Consider the following 14740-nt stretch of genomic DNA (forward strand, 5'->3'; position numbering starts at 1 on the left):
ATAAGTCACCAAGCTGATTTTCACAAAGCTCTTTCAAGCATCCCCATGGCTTATGAATTTCCCCAGGAACCTCACTTATCTGCTATAGCCTGTTTATTCCCACCCATTTGCACTCTCTCAAGGTTAATGCTAGATATTGAGAGTTAGAGTACTCTATGCCTATCTGTGCTACCTATAGTAGTGCTACCTACATTTTGTAATGCAGTTGGCTGTAGTGTTTTCATCTTTGAACCAGAACCTCTGTTCTAAGTAACAGAATGAAGCATGTGAAAAAACATTGACTTCACTCCTAATTTTTACTTAGTGTATGTTGTTCTTAAGTACAATGTGAAACACTCTTGTTTCTTGCCTGTAAGTTGAAAAAGCAATAAATGTATTTTAGTAGTTTAGAACACGAGATACGCAGATAGAGAAAAGATACATGTATGAGTTGTGCTTAACGTTTGAAGTCTTGATGAGCTAAAATAAAACTTCAGTACATTTTTCATGCTCCTTTTTTTCTCATAATATGATGTGCAAACTAGTAACTAGTAGTAGTTAAAGTAGTTTCTTTGTTTAGTGTCTAACTGGAATTTTGGTTCTCTCTTTTGAAGAGGCTGCAACAAAACATAGTCAGGACTTTAAACTATTGAAATCTGAAAAGAAAAAGCTTGAAAAGGAACTAAAGAAGGCACAGGTAAGACTTTCCTGTTTTGTAGGTGTGGTTTTCTTGAGTACTTCTGGAAGAAAAAAAAAAAAAGCAAGTTGTAATACAGACATTGAAATAGTGAAAGTTCATTTGTTGGGGGTATTGAGTAAATAAACATAGCAATTCACCTTAAGAGATGGTGAATTTTGAAACTGAGGCATGACATTTGAAATGTAGATTTAGATTTCATGGTAATTTAGGTCATTTTCTACAAGCTGAGTATTGAATGAAAAATTAACAGTAGTTATTTTTAACAGGGAAAACTTGATGGTGTTCTTAAAGAGAAGTGCAGAAAGGGTATGTACTCAGTTTTGATTACCTTCAGATTTATGTGTGTTAACAATTCCATTTGAACACTTCCTTTTCTCTTCTACTTCTCAATAGTTAAACATGCAGAGACCCAGAGTTCAAGTGAAGATCTTAAAACAGATATTGACAAAGGTAAGATTTTTGCAAGGCCTGTCTCTATGCAGACCAAACCATTATGAATTAATTGTAAGACTTCTGGAAAACTGCTTATTCTCTTCCTTGGGTTTTTTAAAGCATTTGAAGCTCTTGGAGTTACACTCTTATAGCAATTCTGTTAGTATCCTCTGTTGTCAAGAGTAGATGTAGTTGATAGAAATATATGCCATTGAGGGAAGAATGTAATAGATGAATATTTTAACTTTTGCAATAAGAAAGATAATTGATTCATTAAAATGACTACGGTCTACCCCATGTGTATGCACAGCAGTTTGATTTGCAATTATAAACCAGAATGCAGACACTGAAAAACAAACAAACAAACAAACAAACAATCCCACTGTCTTGCAGCTCAACAACATCATAAAAGTATGCAAAGCAAAAGAGACAAGATAGTGTAATCTGTTACAAAGTCTGTGTGGGGCTCTCTAATTCAAGTGGAAAGCCAGGATGTATAGTTTTTTTTCTATACTATTCTATTTTTTATTTATTTGTAATGATATACAATATCTGCTACAAATTGTCCAAATCTAATGGCACAATGGAGCTAACTCATTCAAAACTTCCTCTAAAGTACTAAGGGCAGATAGAGGCCAAGCTTTAAGCAACCATATTTTTGTATTTCTACACTTTTTAAAATACTACTTTTATATTGTCTAGAAAATTCTGAAGATGATTTGCAGGCAAAAGACAAACTTCTGCTTTCCGTGTCCTGCTTTTCAGTGCTTGCATTTTGTTTTTTGCGAAAATTAAAATTCTATAAAAAGAGTAGACCTTCTGGTTGTTTCTGGGTCTTCACATGTTTTTGCTGCCTTTTGGATTGTCCTGAATTGGAATCCAATTTCAGCATTTAACTTTTAATTTAGTTCTTTTTCTTCCTCGCAAGCTAAAATGCCCAGTTGTCTTAATTTTTGTGTATATTTAGTTGTAGGCATGTCTGTGTTTTGAGTAAGAACAAAGAAAAAAAATCTAGGCTCTCTGAGCCACTGAAGTTTTCCTCAATTTATAAAAACATTTTGTTTAACAGAAAAAATAAAATTCTTGTTGGAAGAACTCTGGATGTGCATTGACAGTGCAAAAGGAAAAAGAGAGAAGCGGGAAAATGATCCTATCTTGGGTGAGATGTCATGTCAGGTATTGGAATTCTGTTGAAGCTGTCTCTTTTTTAATTAAAAATAAATAAATATTGGTACCTTCTTTCTTCAGCTTCTGCTCAGGATAAGGCACGGCCCGAAAAAAGAAGACTGTTTATTACAGAAGGTAGGTTCCAGTAAATGTAAATGCGTTAGTATGCAAATTCCTTGGTGTAGCCTTATTATCAGATTGGGTACTGTTTGTGTAACACTTTTTGGATAGACTTAAATACTTTTATTTGTGATTGTCTGGTCAAGTACATGTGTGAATAGAATATTTGAAAATAATTGCAAATTTTAATTCGAACAGCCAGTTATGCTACATTGCTCTTATAAACAAAACCCAATTTTAATCTGCTGTTACAGTTCAGAAATCAAATTCTTAGAAATAGTCAAAGCAGCTGATAGTCAATGTAGTCAAAACATACCTCTCATGTTTGTACCTTAGTTATTATAGCACGATAAATTCTTTTTGGTCCTAAACAAACACATGGTAACATAATTACGTTGTAAAATTTAAGAAGCTCTTACGACTATTTTGTTCATTCATATCTTCCTGAATTATATAATGGTGCATTAATTTTCAGATTCATGATACAGAGCAACATAATGTATAATTTTGTAACAAAATACTCAGTATAATTCTAAAAAATAATCTGAACAGTTATCCATATACACATTGAGAAAAAACCTCAGTGCTTTAACATCATAGAACAGATGTTGTTTTCCTTCTGCCCTCAAGAGCAATAGATACCTTGAAATTGAAATTGAAATTGGATTGATATTTCTGTAGTTGCCTCTCCAGAGCTTGCAATTGGATTGATATTTCTGTAGTTGCCTCTCCAGAGTGTACTTATCAATCTTTAATTTTTCTTTTATTTGCTCTACCATTTTTTTTTCTGTAGTTCAGGTTGTAGAGATACTGTATGGAATAAGTACACTGCATTATTAAGAGCTTTGAAAGTGAACCATTGTGCTGTTTCCCCACCCCATTAAATCTGAAACTCTGCTACAAGTCTAGACCCTGATGAATCTGGTTTTAGGTTGTATTCCAAAGGAATTGACTTAGGAGGTACCAAAATATAAGGACAGTATCTTAAGCCAGTTTATCAATTTCATCCCGACCAATTCAATGCAGCAAATCTGTGGCTTCAAGCTCCAGAACTGAGCTAGACAGTTGTCTCCTGATATCCTGAACTTGATTTCTTGATCAAGGCTCAATCAAATGACAAGCAAAATCAACTCTGAGGGGTATCAGATCCCCTTCTCATCCACCACAAGGAGAACTTCAGATTCCAGGTCTCCTGTTGCATCTTTCCTATTCACATCTTCTAAAGGAGAACTATGATTTTTTTTTTCTCCTCTTGAAGCCCAGGACAGCCATCTTATTCTGTCTTTCAGTGGCCATTACCTTGGATTTGTATTACCTATCTTAATGATTTTGCCCTAAGTTCTTGTCCAACATTGACATAGTTTCATCTTAGAGAGAAAATCAACTTGCTGGTGATATTGCTGTAGTATTTTTTCCCCAAGAATGTCAGTTCTTCTGTCTGTCTGGATCTATCCTTTTAGGAAGATAACTCCATGGCTGATTTTTTTGTACAGTCAAATGTTTTGTAAAATATCTGTAACAATTAGAGCTTTCTCTGTTCCATCAAAGATGATACCACTTTGAATAACTTCTTTGAAGAACGTGTACATATATGTAAACTGCAAGATTTATCAGGCTTTCCATTCATGTTTTTACGAAGGAACAAACCATTGTGAAAGCCTCAGAAAGCAACGAGGTTTTGCCAAATTTAAATTAAAAGCATTTTGTCTTGGTTTTGGTAATACTTTTATAAATCTTCCAGTAATGAAGTTGGCCATACCTGCAGTTGAACATCAGACCAATAACCTTAGACCATAATTTGAGGTTAAAAGGACATTCCTGTTTGTTTGTTTGTTTGTTTGTTTTATAAATTTGAAAACCTGTTTCCCGTGTAGTTTGAGAATGAAGCCATCTACAGTTAGAGCAGGCATGTGAAGAAGCATTTGAAGAATCTTGCAGCCCAATGCTGAAGATTTTGTTAATTTGGATTCTCCAACATGCACTGTTTGTATGCAGGCTTATGGTGAGAGGAGATGAGGGAAGATGGGAAGACCACGTCTGGGATGAGCTGAGTCTCTTCAAGTAGTATGTACAACAGGGTTCTGAGCTAAATCTGGCCTGCTACAGAGCTATACCCATTTTATCTGATCTTCCTTTTGGTTTGGATCCCAGGATAGCAGAGAAGCTGCATATAGATGTTAAGAGCAGGGGTGAAAAGGAGCATCTTGGAGGTACCTTGGTATCTGCTTTAATACCAGATTACAGGAGATACAAGGTAGTGGCATTAAATGTAACATACAAAGATAAGACTGAATCCCGAAGGACCTGTGTATGTTTTATGACCTTGAGATTAAAGTCCATATGATGTGAGTGAGTTATTAAGTGGACCTCATTTCTATCTGTAAGACCATAGGAAGACCTCTCAAGATAATATCATTTTAGGAAATGCAGCCTTGTGCAGTTACTTTCAGGTTTGCAGTGTTCTCCCTAATTATTTGTTTCATATGTATGTGTGTGTAAGTTTGCTGTATTGAAAACTAGAATACTGCTTATAACTATAAAGAATAACAAGTGTATAAAACACCCTAAAACTCACATAACTGGAGAAGATTTGAAAAATTGAGGCTTGTCAATGTTAGAAAGTTTCTGTGGAGGGATTTTTTATTTTTTATTTTTGTCAGCGAAATACTGCTCTTTGTCCTTGAAAAGCATGCAGTTGCTACTGCCAGGCATTTGCAAACACTGTGCTGATAGTGATGAGTTTTTGCTGTAAACCAGAAGAGATTCTATGGCTTGGAGGTGTTGCCTGATGAGACAATATGAGTTGGTAGTGCATGCTTGCAGCCCAGAAAGCCAACCGTATGCTGGACTGCATCAAAAGAAGCATGAAGAGCAGGTTGAGAGAGGTAATTCTCTCCCTCTGCTCTTGTGAGACCCCACCTTTGAGCACTGTGTTGAGCTCTGGGGCCCCCAGCACAAAAAAGACTGGACATATTAGAACGAGTGCAGAGGAGGGTTGTGAGGATAATCAAAGGACTGGAGCACCTCTCCTATGAAGAGAGGCTGAGGGAGTTGGGGTTGTTCAGCCTGGAAAAGAGAATGCTCTTGGGAGACCTTATAGTGGTTTTACTGTACATAAAGGTGGCTTGCACAAAAAGTGGGGAGGGACTCTTTGTCAGAGACTGTAGCTATAGGACAAGGAGTAATGTCTTCTATGAATCTAAAAGAGGGGAGATTTAGATTAAATCTTAGTAAGAAGTTCTTCGTTATGAGGGTGAAGAGGTACTGGCATAGGTTGCCCAGAGAAGTTGTGGATGCCCCATCCCTGGAAGTGTTCAAAGGCCAGGCTGGATGGGGCTTTGAGCAACCTGGGTTAGTGGAAGGCGTCCCTGCCCACGGCAGGGGAATTGGAACTAGATGATCGTTAAGGTCCCTTCCAGCCCAAACCATTCTGTGATTTGACGGATGGATTACTGTGAGAAAAAAATCCAGCATCTTACTCTGGAAACTGGTCCTTCTTTTTGAGAGGAAAAGAAATCTTGTTTCAGAAATTTACTTTGTTATCTAGGGTTGGGAGAAAATGTAATCAATTGTCCTGCAATGTGGACAATTAGGAACAAATATTTGAATTGCAAAACTCAATTTATTTTGTTCCAAGACACTTGATGTTAGCATTGGATTGCTTATCTCTATTCTTTCTCCACCATCCATCAAAGACTTATTTCACAGTAGCATGTGGTAGCTTTTGATGTGTTTTCCAGTTCAAAGTAATCTTAACCTTCGCTCAGAAGTGGGGGAAGGCAGCAATGAAAGGGTTTGAAGCTGCTAGATTCCAAGTTGTAGGTCTGAGGACAAAACTTAATCATTTGGATAAGTGGCACTGTGAATGAGTGAGATTCCCTTGGAAAAGTAAAATTTTTTCTTTAAAATAAGGGAGCTTTTCAGGGGATGGTATGGATCAATATTCTAGGCCCTGATGTAGGCACATGACAAATTGTGTGAGGATAGTCGGGATGTAAAGTTCCTTATACTCAGTACTATTGTGTAGTTCAGTGTTCAAGGTAAACTCCCCATTTGTCTAATTGAAGTTGTTCAAGGGGGGGAATAAGAAACTCTGTGTTTCTTCCCTCTAAAGTGTGGAGGAACTTAAGAGCTCAGAACTGTTTGGCACAAAGGAGCACGAGAAATCTTCTACATACAGAAAACTACCTTCTGACTCTTCTTTTCTTTCTTCTTGCTAGTGAAGGGTTTCATTTTCCCATGCATGATCTACTGAGACTCAAATAGAAAAGGGAATATGTTTTTCATGATGAGATGAGAAACGTCTGGAAGCTTTATGTGACTGTAGCTTATAAATAGCTTTATGAAACGCTGTATGATCTTAGAACTTCTAAGATGTAGCTTTGACTGAAGGAAATATCAGAGCTCATTTATCTTTAAGGAAATTGGCCTTGTAAGGCTCATAAGGCTTAATTGTCCTCTTTTCCTCCTAGTGTCTTTTGTAGCAATCTTGGAAATATATTTTTGATCCGTTTTTCTACTAAAACATTCAGTAAGAGCTACCATGTTAGAACGTGCTTAAAGTTTATTGGGAGACAGATCACTGGAGGTGTGTTTTCACCTGTGGAATTAAATTAGTGCTTTCAAATCTGATACTACCTTTGGTGCTGCTTGATGAGTATTACTGTAAGTTCTAGCAGTGGAGAAATAGGCACAGCAATAATGAAACACACTATTCTATTTTAATTTTCCAGCAGGGGTCAAGTTGTGCCAATTAAATCAGTGTATCCTCTCTTAAAACCATTTTGTTCATGTGTTGTTCCTTATACCATGTAATGGTATGTCAACATACACAGATTGCTTGATCTCTTTCTCACTTGGATACTGCCACTGCCGTGTCCAATAGTGTTTGTGTACACTATAAAAAAAATAGCATATCCAAATGTTGTATAAGAATTACAAGTTCTTTGTCTTTACTGCTTAGACTTCCCTGGAGCAGTATGTTTTGTGTGCATACAGAAAAAATGGATTACCATCTAATAATAAAACGTGGTTTGAAAAGGAACAAAACAAAAGTGTAGCACAGAGAATCTCGGAGAGCATTTGGACATGCTTTCTTGCTGCTAGAATAATTTTATAAAACTGATGCGATTGTGAATCTCTCGGTATTGTTTTTTCTCTAAGTGGTACAAACTCCTGTCCTTAAAAAAACAAACACACACGCACAAAAAAAACAACTCACTTTTAGGAAGTTTTTTTTAAGGGTCCAGCTTAAAGTGGGTTATGTCATTAAAGACAGAATCTTGCATGAGTAGACGGCAGACAGAAATTTAAAAAGCTAATGCTTTAAAAATGTATGCATGTTTAATAATAAAGCCAGGTATATAGTTAAGAACTCCCTTACTCTGTTTATGGCAGGATATAATTGTCATTGGCCTGCACATTATCCTTGAAATATGAAAGTGCAGCTGCTGGCTCAAAGCTGCAGCTTGCTTTAAGCAGAGAGTTACATCCTGATTGGCAAATGCTTGTGTTGCTTTTTCTGAACATCAGTAAAACTGGAAATAAACTGGGCTAAAACTGGAAATAAATCACTGAGCTGGATAGACCATCAGTCTTATGGCCCTCCCTGGTAGGAAAAATTGGGGAGAATAATTTTAATGATTGAAGTTGGAAAATATTTTTTTTTGGGTGGGAGTGCTTTGTACCTACATACATCTACATCTTTTTCACGGGGAAAAAAAAAAGTTGGTTGTAAATAATAACATCTGATCTCTGTATGGAAAATATTTCTGAAAGCGTTCTTAAGTGCTTCTTACTACTTGTCTGAGGGAACATCACTTGAAAAGATGGTAATGCAGCCTTATTACTATGGTGTATTAGCTCTATAAGGAAAGATGGGGAGAAAAAATGTGTTAATTTCTTAATATTTGTGTCATAGAAGCTGTACAAAACCATCAAAAGATCAGGAAACGTGATGGCAAAACACTACATTGCTATTCTTCAATAGAAAGTGCTGGGAAGCACAATTCTGTAACAGCCCTGCGACATCATGTGAATACTGAGCCTCTTGGAGTTGACCATCTTGAGAACGGGACTGCTGAAGAATGTCTGCAAGGTTGTGAGGATAAAACTGTACCTGTGACAATGCGGACAGATGGGGCATACAGTGGTTCAGACTTCTCTGATCAGGAGCAAAAGGGCCCGGGTGGAAACGTGATGGATATACTGAACTGGGTCAAGCCTCTCCCTGCTCTACTTTCTCCAGTACAGCTTTCACCAGTAGCTGAACAGGTGAGTTCCAGGATTTGTCAGACTTGGCATTAACTTGGTTGTATAATTACAGCAGGAGTAACAATTTGATATTCTTGAGCTTTTTTGTGTATCAGTGGTACTTACAGTGATGCACTGAAAGGATCTCTCTAGGAGTATTTAGCTCTAGATGTATACTTCTTCACTTTCTAGTGCACTGTCTGTGGAAGGGCACAAACCATAATTTTCTGTAGTATATTTAAAACAAAGTCAGCCACGTCTCAACTGCTGTCTTTTCCTGATGTCACAGACCTACATTCCCAACTCTTGTTGGGTATAAGCATGGCTTTTGTAGTAAACCTCTACAGCTTGAAATTCAAGGGGAACCTACTCAAATGTTATTTTTTCAGTAATCTTAGAATGTCAGTAGGTAGGCAAAGAGGTCTCAATTTTCACAAAGGTGCTTTGTGTTTAGTATGAAGAGCAATGATGGAGAAGGATGTAATTCTGTTATCAGCCTTAATCTCTCAAAACCAATGCCTGTCAGGGCTAGGAGCCTATTTGTTTAGAAAAATACAGCTCTTAAAAGTGATACTGGGCTTTGAAAAATTAACTTTGTGTTTTTCATTAAAGGATATGTTGTTTGGAGAAGTCACGGGTTCCAGCAGTGAAGAAGCTGATTGCAGTGCTTCTGCAGAGGAGTCTATTTTACAAGAAAACCAAGTTCAGCCTCAAAATTGTTGCAATGTATTCAGCTTGAAAGAGGAGTGTAACAGATGGAACAAAACGTGTGGACATAGTCTTGATGCAGAAATTTCACATAACAGGAGTAGGAATGAAGAGATTGATCATGTTGATCCAGAGATGTTGAGCAAGAAAGTGAGAGATGCTGAAACAAAGCAAGCTGAAGCTGCTACTTTAATTACAAACATGGGAACTAACAAAGATTGTTTGGAGGAGAATTCTGTGAATATGGAAACAGAGGAGACAGAACTAACTGAAACAACAGCACATGAACTGGAAGCCATAGAGGAAAAGAAAGGAGATATCAAGGAAATGCACAGTGCAGATGGGACCTCTTCAACTGATTTTGTGCTACACAGTTCTAAGCTGCAGAATCAGATAGACAGATGCAGTGAGGTAGAGCAAACAGAGGAGAATGTGATCTTAATCGGGGCTGGTGGTTATGAGGGTACGCATGAAAAGTATGGTGAATTAATGAAGGCAGAAAAAGATGGATTATCAGGAGAGAGCGAAATTCCCAGGGCAGTATCCATTCCCCCAAATGTTACTCATTTGCCACCTGAACAATGCATCGTTGTACTTCAAAGTACAGACTGTGAGGAGAAATCTGATGTATTGGCAGAGAATGAAGTGGTTGAAAATGAATCCAAAGATGTAATCAAGGTAGCTAATACAGCAAGCGATGTTGAGGAAAGCATAAAACCAGTGATAAATGGAGAGGAAATAACAGCTGCAATACAGATGCAAGGGCTCTGTGCAGAGGCTAGTAATGAGGGAGAACTCTCTGAAATTGTATTGTCTGATTTCAGTAGTTCTGAATCTTTTTGTGAAGTAGAATGTCCTAAAGACCTAATGATGCAGTGTGATAGTGAGGGAATAAGTCTGGAGGCTGAGGCATACACTGAAGCTACGGAGAGTTCTGCTCACTCTCAGTGCTCTGAAATAAAACGTGACAGTGAAAAGACACTGGAGGAACAATGTGTGCATGCACTAGAACATGATATGGACAGAAAACATGAACTGGAAACTGCTCAAGTCTCTCAATGTTATTTACCTGTATCTACTGTTGAAGGAATCAGCTTTCCAAAAGATGATGGAGAGCTCAAAATGCAAGACATGAATATAACCAGACCCGAATCTATTGAACTAGCCATGAGTGTAAACAAAGAAAGTGTTCTTGAAACAGCTAAATCATCTGAGCTATTCAATAGTGCAGAAAATGAAAAATTACTAGAGGTACAGGAAGGGGAATATTTAAAAGATAAACCATACCAGGAAGAAGATTACAATATTTTTTTCCAAGGGAAGTCAGACTTTAAAATTATACTTGCAGTACCAAAGATGACATGCATTACTGATGCGGAAAGCAGTGTAGCTAAGTGTGAATCATGTGTGTTAGAATTTACAGAAAGAAATGGTGAAATGAAACAAGCTGAAAGCCTGTGCAGTACATTAGACAGTGAGTTGACCAAAACTCAGAACTTTGGAGTGTTTGAATCTCAAGAGACTGAATTCCAAGTTAATCAAGATTTTGTAGATGAGAGCAGTAAACTGTTAGAAGAAGCAGATACCATCCGATCTGCTGTAGTAGAAAATAACCTTACAGCTCAGACAGAATTTGCAAAACCTCAGAATCAGTTCTTGATAAGTGAAAATGATAAATGTGATGAAACAAAAGTGGAATTAAACATGCAAAGCAAGGAATTAGTGATAGAGGCTTGTTCCAGTTCATTTAACTGGGAAGACAATGTTGTGAAGGAGAAAAGTAATGTTTCAGAGATCATATGCCAGCACACTTCAGAAATGGGTTTTAATAGCAGCTTGGCTTTGTCTACTGAAATGAACTTGAAGACAAGCTGTATGAATTCTGAAGATACAGATTCCCCTATCCAAGAGAATGGATTGGAATCCACAGTGACTCGTAATTTAAATTACAGTCTTGAGAAGGTTGTCGAATTTGTTGAAAGTGATTTCACAGGAAATTCTGAATTTTCTCATACATCGAAAAACAAAGGAGATAAAAATTGTGTTGTGGGTAGTCCATTTTGTAGTTCTCTAGAAAGCTTTGAAAAGGATACTGAGATCCCATCTACTTTTGAAGAAGGCAAAGAACTGGACCACTGCTCTGATGGGGAATACATACCCAAAAATGAAATGGAAATTTCAGGTGAAAAGGAGCTGCCAGTAGATAAAGAACCTCAGGCATCTGTTAAAGTAATAATTTTGCATGTAAACTCCTATAATAAGAATACTTCGAGCTTCCAAAAGTTTGTTTGTCAAGAATCAGAATGCAAGACTTCTACATGGGAAGCTAATCCAGATCCTGCTAGAACTGGTTCACTGACAGATGGGGAGGAAAGCAAAAGGTTGAATAGTTTTGAGGCATGTGAGGAAGACAGCATAAAAAGGTCTAAAAATGCTTTTGATATCCCAGAGCAGAGCAATGTGTCTGAAGAGAAGGACTGTCCTCTACAAAAAGTTGGAGATGTGAAATATTCTGAATGTGTTCCCATGTTCAAAAAGGACCTGAGAACTTCAACAAGAATTGTAGTGAGTGCTCTGGAAAATGACACAAGTGTTGATGCTGACAACCAAGTATCTGAACTTCATTCAACAACGTGCCCAGGAAATACTGTGACAGATAGTCATCTAAAAGCAGGTACTATAGTGGGTATGGATACATGCTGTGAAACAGACTCTCCAAATACTGCAAATGAGTTGTCAAATGTGGTTGGGGAGGTTTATCCCAAAGACTTAACCTCTCTGAAAAGAGGGTGTATATTAGTAGCCCCTGAAAATGCTGAGGGTACTAGTGAATTCAGGGTAGCTGGATGGATGAATGACAGTAGGGAAGATCTGTTAGAAACTGGGGCATCCAAAGAAAGACCTCTGATGCCAAGTGCTTCAAAAAATACATTACCAATATGCCAGATATTAACCAGATTGTCAGAAACTTACAGAATGCCTGTAAAAAACAGTAAACTAAGTACAAGAATGTTAGCACTCGGCAATTTTGTAGAAGAAAATGGTTGTGAAAAGCTTGAGTCAAATGCAGAGCAAAGTCTACCACACAGTGTTGATATGGGCATCTCAGTTCTTGAAGAATACAGTCATAATCAAAACTGTGCTGTTTGCAACTCAGAAGAAAGCAACACTAATGTTATGTTAGGTGTTTTGCAGCCTTCGTGTTTCTGTCGTACCACTTGTACTTGGAAGGGCTTCCTGGATAGTGGTAGGAAAAACTTTATTCTCAAGTATCTTACAAATCCAGCCCTGTCTGATGTAGACTGCAATTCTCAAACAGTTGGTCAGTCTTCTATGCCACAAAAAATGGTATTTGAGAATTCACGTATGTTGGAGTCAGAGTCTTGTGTGGATGTTGTTCCCAAAAAGACCAATAAATTGAACTGCAAAGGGCAAGAACAATCTGAAGTCTTGAGTGCTTCAACCAAGGCAGCTGTCCAAGTAATGCATGGCAGGCTATCAAAAAAACTGCTTCGAGGTAAAAGAAAAAGGAACACCCTTGACGTTAAAATAACTCAGCCAGTTCTTGCACATGCTGATACTTCTGTGCCAACAAAATGCTTATCTGAGACTATAAATAAAATCAGGCAAGAGATGGGTCCTCCTCTACCCCCACTGCTCCTGCCTTTGATGGCTACTCCTCCAAGAGCTGCATGTTCCATGACCCCAGTGATGCCTTCTGCTGATCGATCCTCTTTGCTTTCCCCTCTTGATGACCTGATATCCCCACTACGTGAAACCCCTGTTCCTCCTCTAATGTCTCCGTTGAGAGATACTCCAACCGTCAAATCTGCCCTTTTGTTTTCCCCTCCATCACCTTCAGAGATGGCAGTGGGTAGAAGGATTCTCTCGTCACCTTTAAAATTTTGTACTTCCATTCCAAAGCACGCGCTTCCCGTCCCTGGAAGATTTCCTCTGTGTGCAGCTGATGGTGCTGCTGCAGCTGCCCCTCAGGAGAACTCTGTGAAAATATTGGACACTATGTACCCAGAGCTATCTGCAAGGGCGAGGACACTAAACATCCTGAAAGGCAATATTCAGCTAAACCGATGTGCCCTTTCAGACAGCCAGAGTTTGCCAGGACCTGTGGCTCAAATAGGTGGGTTCAAAGCAATAGCATCCACATCAACTGCTTTTGTGAAAACTGGGAGCAATTTGAAATCTGACAGTAGACAAGACAAAAATGTGCAGAATCAGCAATTGGTTTCAGGCTTATCAAATCATCCTGAAAAAAGGACATTATTGCCAATATCTATGCCTAGAAGTGCAAAAAGACTGAGATTAGACAGGGAACCACCGAAGCTGGAGCCCAGTGATGCTGCTGCTATTGAAAATGATCAAAACACAAGCTCTGAAATACAGGAGAATTTCCATGGCAAGAGCTGTGAAATCAGTGATTCAGCACACAGTTCCAGTTTAGAAGCATCTTTACCAGTAAAGAAGGTTATTGATTCTGATTGCCAGAAAGTTTATTTGGCACTGAAGAAAATTGCTGAATCCTGCTTTGACTTGTTACCAGTTATTCGAAGTCATGTTTATGTGGGCAATATCTCAAAGATTCCAGTGATGAGAGATGAAGAGAAAGAAGTTGTCAGTGAATTTGGTGTAAAAAACAAGGTAAGCAGCATTATTTTGAGTTTTGCATTTTAACAGTGACTTCTGTGCAGATCAAAAGAGTTTAAGTACGTGCTAGGTGAATTCTCAGTGGGTCAGGCAACCTGCAGTGGCAAAGTGCAGTCTTGAAAGATTATCAGATATCTAAAAATGTATAAACATTACAAAATAGAGAGCTTCAGACAGTACGAGAAGTTAATGGCCAGTGGTGTCCAAGATGCAAAACTGCAATTGTAGATGCTTTATGTATTCATCAGGAAAGCAGATGTATTTTATTTTCACCACATTTTTTGTAGTGGATAGCATTAACAATTGTAGAAGTTTTTTTTGTTTAAAGGTGTGAGGTTTGATTTTATTTTTTGGGGGTCTTTTTTGTTATTTCACTAAAAAAGAAAACACAAAGCAGCATTGTATATATACTACTGGTGTACTTGTTCATTCAGTGTTTACCTTGATTATCATTATACATCAGGTTGCTCAAATGAATTTTATTGGAAAAAATCTCGTAGCGTCGCATAGCAGCATTTTACCCCATTTCAATTCCTGAAGGTAATTAGGCAGACTGAGATCAGAATAACGATCTGTCAGTTCTCCACAGAAGCTGTCTACTGAGTTCTCCTGTCACCTTTGTTAGGACTTGCCAAACATGGTAACTTGATAGAAGCAAGTTACTACTGAAGTTGCTAGTCAGGTTTGTTATTTCATTTGCTGGTTGCCTATGATTTAATT

At 37.9% G+C, this 14740-nt stretch overlaps 1 protein-coding gene across 2 annotated transcripts in view; it reads left to right on the forward strand.

Annotated features, from left to right (window-relative positions):
- Positions 1–14740, forward strand: part of ICE1 (interactor of little elongation complex ELL subunit 1) — a 32542-nt gene that overhangs the window by 11161 nt on the left and 6641 nt on the right. For both annotated transcript variants that reach the window (XM_082752900.1, XM_082752901.1), the window contains 7 exons: positions 594–676; positions 946–985; positions 1073–1129; positions 2181–2270; positions 2360–2413; positions 8319–8671; positions 9263–14014. In XM_082752900.1, coding sequence (XP_082609026.1) covers positions 594–676; positions 946–985; positions 1073–1129; positions 2181–2270; positions 2360–2413; positions 8319–8671; positions 9263–14014 — 5429 coding nt within the window. The remainder of the gene's footprint in view (positions 1–593; positions 677–945; positions 986–1072; positions 1130–2180; positions 2271–2359; positions 2414–8318; positions 8672–9262; positions 14015–14740) is intronic.

The sequence above is a fragment of the Aythya marila genome, assembly GCF_965140915.1.
Source record: "Aythya marila genome assembly, chromosome: 2".
Taxonomy (NCBI): Eukaryota; Metazoa; Chordata; class Aves; order Anseriformes; family Anatidae; genus Aythya; species Aythya marila.